This window comes from Malurus melanocephalus, unplaced genomic scaffold, assembly GCF_030028575.1.
Source record: "Malurus melanocephalus ecotype Western Australia unplaced genomic scaffold, MMel_1.1 scaffold_24, whole genome shotgun sequence".
NCBI classification, from domain to species: Eukaryota; Metazoa; Chordata; class Aves; order Passeriformes; family Maluridae; genus Malurus; species Malurus melanocephalus.
Window position 1 is genome coordinate 3,146,270 of NW_026623256.1, and position 6,689 is coordinate 3,152,958.

The 6,689-nt window shown below is 43.2% G+C and overlaps 1 protein-coding gene across 3 annotated transcripts in view; it reads left to right on the plus strand.

Annotated features, from left to right (window-relative positions):
* Positions 1-25: 25 nt before the first annotated feature.
* Positions 26-6,689, plus strand: part of PXK (PX domain containing serine/threonine kinase like) — a 33,373-nt gene continuing 26,709 nt past the window's right edge. For 2 of the 3 annotated variants that reach the window (XM_057390354.1, XM_057390355.1), the window contains exon 1: positions 26-234. In XM_057390354.1, coding sequence (XP_057246337.1) covers positions 133-234 — 102 coding nt within the window. In that variant the 5' untranslated portion in view covers positions 26-132. Of the gene's footprint in view, positions 235-1,070; positions 1,185-6,689 lie in introns of those variants that run through there. The other variant, XM_057390356.1, reaches the window with a different exon arrangement.

Consider the following 6,689-nt stretch of genomic DNA (forward strand, 5'->3'; position numbering starts at 1 on the left):
GCGGCAGCGGCGGGCGGCGGCGCTAAGGCCCCGCGGCGGCGGTGGCGCTGCCGTGTTGACAGCGGCGGCCGCGCCGGGAGCTGCCCCGGGAAGCGGGTTGGCGGCGCCGGTTCTCCCGCTCCCAGCTCCGCTATGGCCTTCATGGAGAAGCCGCCGGCCGGCAAGGTGCTGCTGGACGACACGGTGCCGCTGACAGCGCAAATCGAGGCGAGCCAGAGCCTGCACTCGCACACGGTGAGCGGGGCAGGCCGGGCCGCGGGGGCAGGCGGGAGCGGCCGGGGCGGGGGGCAGGGAACGGACGGAGCCGGTAACGGGGGGCGCCGSGGGATGCCCGAGGTCCGCGATGCCGGGCCGGGGCACGGCGGGAGCGGGGCTGAGCGGGGGCCTGCGCTGAGCCCGCGGCAGCGGAGCCGGGGGTGGCGGCAGGCGGGGGGTGCGCCGGGGCAGTGCGGGATGGGCTGGGGGCGAGGGGCAGCGGTGAGGGAGCCAGCGGGGCCGCGACCCCGCAGCGCTCATTGCAGCGACACGCAGCCCCTCGGTGGGATGCGGAGGTGCCGCCGCCTGGAGCCGAGGGTCTTTCGGCTCCTTCGCCCCCGCTCTGTCGGCGGGGTTCCCGGGGGCAGCCGGCAGCACACCCCGGGAGGGACCGCCGGGGCTCTGCGSGGGCGGCCGGTGCGGGGTTCGCGCTGTCTCGCGTCCGCCCCGAGCGAGGCCCTGTGAATTGCTGTAATTCCTGCTTTCCTCGGGTGTTGCAGCCTTTGGAGCAGAGATGGGCTCTGGCTGCCGCGTTTCGGTGGCTGTGATGAAGTTACACGTGAATGGGCTGCATTTGCCTGCGGGTCCTGCGTGTGTCTGAGCAGAGACTGCAGAGACCCCACACCCCCAGCCCCAATTCAGTGACACCAGAACAGACCCTGCGGTGACTTGGGTGTCACAGATTAACTCTTCCGGGATGCCTAGAACACATGCACACTGCTTCCATAGGAAATGTCTTTGAGCATGCAGTAATAGTCCAAATTTCATAATATCCTGTTTGCAGTTATTTTCCACTTTAAAAACTGGATTTCCTTATGGTATGACCAAGCAGCAGTAGTGTGAATCAGAGAACTGGCTGTCATTTCTGATTCCTGCTTTGGCTGAGAGCCGGGATGCTGGAGAGGAGGCCAGAGGTACCTCAGCAGCAGGTACACTAGYGGAAGCATGCTTTAAATGGAGAGAGGGTTTCTTTCCTTCTGTGCCTTACACAGCTCTGATTCCTGCATTGTGGATCTCTGCCTGGTTCCTCGGATCTGGCACCTATTCTTAACCTGAATGACAATAACTCTAGGTTCACTAMAGGCTATACAATTTGCAGACTGTCTTATTAAATGCTTTTCCTATAAATAATTCACACCTGAGAAGTGGTTTATTTTTTGTGTGAAGAACTCGCATTTACTAACGTTTCAGTCTTTCACGGAATTTACCAATGAGAAATCACCTAGATGGTGAATCTAGCATGATACGGCTGTGAATTGTTGCAACTTTTCTTGTAAATTAGGCTGAAGAGGTTTATTTCGTGTCAAGTGTGATACTTTTTACCTGTTTCAATAGCTGAGTGGTGGGTGTGCCAAGTCCTGTMAGAAGTTGTGTCACTCCTAAAACTCCCCGGTTAGCAGACCTGATTAAGTTTCATTGGTAACTTGTTTCCAACATGCCTTATTATGTTTTTTTGTTACTGCAAATTACAATAGCTTTTTGTGTTCTTTCCTTTGGTTTGCATGATTCTAGTTRGAAAAGAAAAACTTTAAGAATGATCACTTGGAAGTACTTTTTCAATCACATTCTTTGTGTGTTGTCTTGTCTGAGGGAGTGTGATAGCAAATGTTGCTCCCCCCTGTCTTTCATTCTGTATGTTACTAACGGGTGTGCAGAAAAACATCTCTACTGTTTCGTTCTGATCTTTAGTTAATAACAGAACGCTGGAGCGCTGTGCCTTTTGATTTAAAATCTGTCTCTAAGATACATCTATTAGTAATTGTTTGTTTTACTGCAGAAGCCCTGTTGATAGCTGAAAGATGGCTTGAAGTGTGTGTAGCACAGATGGTTTATATAGAGCCAGTGTGGGATAACAAAATAGAGGAAGCAAWTAATAGAGTCTTGGTTTCTTTTTTGATGTAAGTGGACTATTCTGTCATTTTGGATACTTCATCTTATGTCCTTGGTGTCTGAATAGTTTGTTTATTGGTGGGTGATGCTGTCCCTGATTTGAACTTTCCTGATTCAAAATAAGCCACACAAATAAATCCTTGTGTCTGAAGAGGTGKGCAAATGAAGCTCCTCTAAGCAATAAGGGTTGAAGTGTTTTTGTAGGATTTTAAGACTGTATTTTATTTTGTTAAATTATAGGTAGAAGCAAGYAGGTTGTCATTAACTGAAAGCTTTTAAGGTTTGTTTCTCATCCCACCTCAAAGTGGTATCTTCAAAAGATGTAGATCTATAAATTTCTTTATCCCAAACTGATGTTTGGAGAACTAGGTCTGCACATGCAAGGCCGGTTCTAAAGCAAAGGCAGCCACAGATAAATTTTCTGTTCTTTTGTAAGTAGTATGTATTACAATTTTATAATGCTGTTAAGTGTTGCAAGAGTTGTTTTAAACTTGGATTTATATTTTTTTTCCTCTGTTGATCATAGCTTTTAAAAGTACTCATATGAAAATGGCTTAGGCTGAGTATAGGTGCAACTTTAACATGACAACTGAACTAGTAATTATGTAAACCTTCTGTTGGTGCTGGAAATAGGCAGTCTTCTGAAAAACCAGCTAAGGAAAAGGTGAAGAATTTCAGGAAAAGCTCTGTAGACATGGCAAAATATCACACAGAAGAACAAAACTTATGTCAGATGAATAGTTTACTTGTGTATTGTTCTAAGCAGTTTCTGTCAATTTAAATTTAGTACAACAGACTGGGTAAGTGTAAACTTCATACCATTGAATCAAGGGCTGTACTTGACAGAGGCTGTGTTTCAATTTCCTGAGGCTGAAGGTGAAACTAAAAAAAACAAAACTGAAAACAAAACCTGAACCAACTAGTTTCTTACCTGGATTCTCCAGAAACCTAWGGAGGGAGAAAGCTAATATTGAAAATGTATTTTTGAGGATTTGCATTTTTTGCTTAGTAAGTCAGCCCCCTCTAAATGGGGTTTTTAGATTGTTAGGGAACTAGCTGCTAAATATCTCAGATAGCGTCACAGGCACTGCGCGTTTCATTTTGTAGTCAGAAGAGCTCAGAAGTTCTTACCAGAGTTAGTACATTTGAGCTGGGACATAATCTCCATGTTTTTGYGTTGCAACAAAGAAATTGTTCACTGWGGTTTTCTTTCTGTGTATTTATTTCCAGTCATAATTGGAAGATGAAAATGATGCATTTTTGTGTTTCAAAAGTTGTTTCTCTGGYTCATTGTGTTACAAGCAGCCTGAGTTTTGTTGGAATGTGCCCTTATGTACAATTAATTCTATAGTGTGRTGTTTRTGRAATCCTTTTCATTTTGAAAGCTAARAAAGTRTATATTGCAGGTGTATTCCAATGGCACCTCACTTAATGGATTTGAAATTACAAGAGCAAGCACTGTCAGCTTCATTTTGTCTGCTGCTTTATGCTTCACTCACTAGCACTGTGACAGAGTAACTTCCAGGGGTGTGTTGGGCASCTTTCTATAGCCATGAGTCAGTCCCTTGGTAGGTTTGTGTACCAGCCCTTTTGCAGAAAATGAAGTTGTTTTGTTGCCATTGCATTCCTTGACTTCAATAGGAGCAGAATTACATCCAATATATTAAGCCATTTGCAAGTGTCTCATCTTGATGCCAAATGTTGTGTTCTGACAACAGAGGCAATTTCAGCACTAAAGCTTTAATAAATGTTGGCTGTTAGACTTGCTTCATTTTGCAATATTTCATCTGTGTGTTCACTATTTAAAAGTGGTTTTCTTTCTGAGCCTTAAAATAGTGTGCTATTTTCTTCCACAATAATCTAGGTGTATTCCTTATTAAGAACTGCACATCTGTACCTGCAAGTTTTTCAGCAATAAAACTATTGGTGGGGTGTACATATTCTTCTGAACATTTCTTGATTATTTTCTGAAGTGATTTTCCTTTTTCATGTGTTTCATATTTTGAAATTGAAGTAGTAAACCAGCCAGTTTTGCTACAGTACATCGTTGTCTTAAAGGCATTTGGAAATGAACATCTGAAATAAATCCTTCTCCTAAAATACTTTCAGGGTTTTTAGTTTTCCTTTAGCRATGATGAATGTTGACACTCATAGCTTTTAGATTAGAAAAATGTTGAAAAAGCATTTATATTTTTCCTCTATTGCTCTGAATAGAAAAATGGAGGCATATGTTTTCAGAACTGTAGGATTTAGTTAAAAGCTTGTAAAGCTTTTCACATCTTCTTTATAAGGAATTCAGTCTTTGCCAGGTTGCATTCACTTTGGACAAAAACAAACATGAAGTTACTTTTAGACATSGTTTTACACAGGGAGCTATTAGAGTTCACTTGTTTGAGGTTCCTGAAATGCAGTTCCTCCACTGGGCTTAGTGAGCTTGGCTGCCTCCCACCTTTCCTCCAGCCTGAGCTCAAAAAAGATGGTTCTTTCATCACACCTAATTTTAAATACTCCAAACCTACAGTTTCCACTGGTGGGCTTACTAAATTAGTATTGCAWTTGTAGCTCCTGTGAAGATTGTAGTCAAAATATTAGTTTCCATATAATATTTTRGTAAATCCTAATTAGAATATTTTTGTTGGCTACTGAGTATTTTCTGAAAAATACTGAGTAATTTGCCTTTCTGGTGAAGGCCACAGTGATGCAGAACACTGAAAATCTGTGATTTCTCATCTCTCTCCAAAGCTTTTTGTGTTGACTAAGTTTCATTACATGTAAACGTGTGTCCTATTTTTCCTCTGCAGTTGTCCTACTTCATAGCTTTCACTTATTGAATGGCTGAGTCGTTACTACAGCCGTGATRCAGTGTGTGAATGGTGCAACAGAGATACACACACACCTGCATTGTTTAAAAAGTAGTGGAACACCAACCACTGCTGCTGTTCCTGCCTCAGATGGGCTTTATGGCAGGTTGTGCAATAGCAGATGAATACTGTGCCCTGTAACAGAGAGGTCTCTGAGGCTGAGCAGCTYTCCTGATCTTGTTGCTGCTTTTCACATGGGAGATTTTCTAAATAAACATTTAAAAGAGCTTCTTACTAGAAATTGTTSCAATCCAGCCTACTTAAGTAGGGATTGTATTCATGCTTAATTAGGCTTTCCTCTTTTTAATGCTTATAAAATAAAGCCCTTTCAAACTTTTAGTTGATGTGACCTGAAGGTGACCTGGATCTTTATAATGGTTGGCTTTTCAAGCCTGTTGGATTAAACAGATGTAAAGCAGAAATCTGTGGAAAAACAGACTGACTATCCCAAGCTGGAAATTTAGAGACTGGGGGAAAAATTTATTTGCTGGGGGAAACAGAATGTATAACCCAATATTGTTAAGACTCTACATTTTATTATAAGAAGCTCTTAACTCATCACTTTTTTTTTCTGATTTTGTCTCTTCAGAAGTCTTCTTTCCTGTTTGCTTCCTGTTTCAAAAACTAGGAATGGTGATAAAGAGCAATTGTTAAACATTTGGAGTGCTTTGCTGTGCATTTTTCACGTAGGAATGTTAACAAAATTTTGCTGAGCAGCATCTGCTGATGCTAATATTTTAATAAGTGCAGGAATACCAGGGACTAACCTTGATGAATTCTGGGAAAAAAAAAACAACCCACCTAAATCTTGGCTCTGCAGGAAAATGGGTAAGTTCAGGACAACATTAATCCCACGCAGCGAGTGTGAAACTGTTACTGGCAAAGGATTGGAGAAATGCAGTGTGGTTGTCACTGATCCATGTGGCTATTTGGAAAATAGTCTTTTTCAGAAACTCTATCCAGTACTCTGTAGTGCTAAGAAGAAGATTTTAGGAAATGACAGTGTGCAACTGGGGTCATACAGCTTTCCCTGCTCCATACCTCCTCCTCCTCCTCCTCTCAGTACCAGTTTCCGCTTTTTTTTTGACTAATTGGAACAGCCAGGAAATGATCCCATAGGTAAAACTGCTTTTCTTKCCATCTTTAAAAATACATTTTGAAGTGCTGCAGGAATATCGAGGTTGTGTCATGARCTGGCTTGGCAGTAGTGAGAGGAAGAGCAGCAGATGTACAAACCTTACCTGYGTGCAGAGACCCAGGGAGGTTGTTTTGGGAATGGTTTTGTGGCCTGTCTTATTGGAAGCTCCTGCTGACAGTGACCTTGCTGCCTGTGGGCACAATCAGAGCGGGAGGTTGTCTCTYTTCTGCAAGCTGAGACCTTTCTTTCCCAACCGGCAGCTGTTAGGGCTCCTTTGAAGTTATTTGGTAAACTGAGTCATAGGAAAGATTCTGAGCTATTTGTGTAGGAGTGAAAGATGCCATGGGAATTTCTGCACGAGACCTCCCTGAGCCTGGTTGTTGAGGCCTAAAATTGTTGGCGGGAGTGAGCTCTGGTAATTACTAGCCTTTTCTGAAATCATTTCCACCCTGTTTTCTTGCAGAGAAATGCAGTTGATGATGCAGCTAAACATAAGCGATCCTGAGTGTGCTTCTCTATTTTCCTTGCACTTTCATTTATTTCCT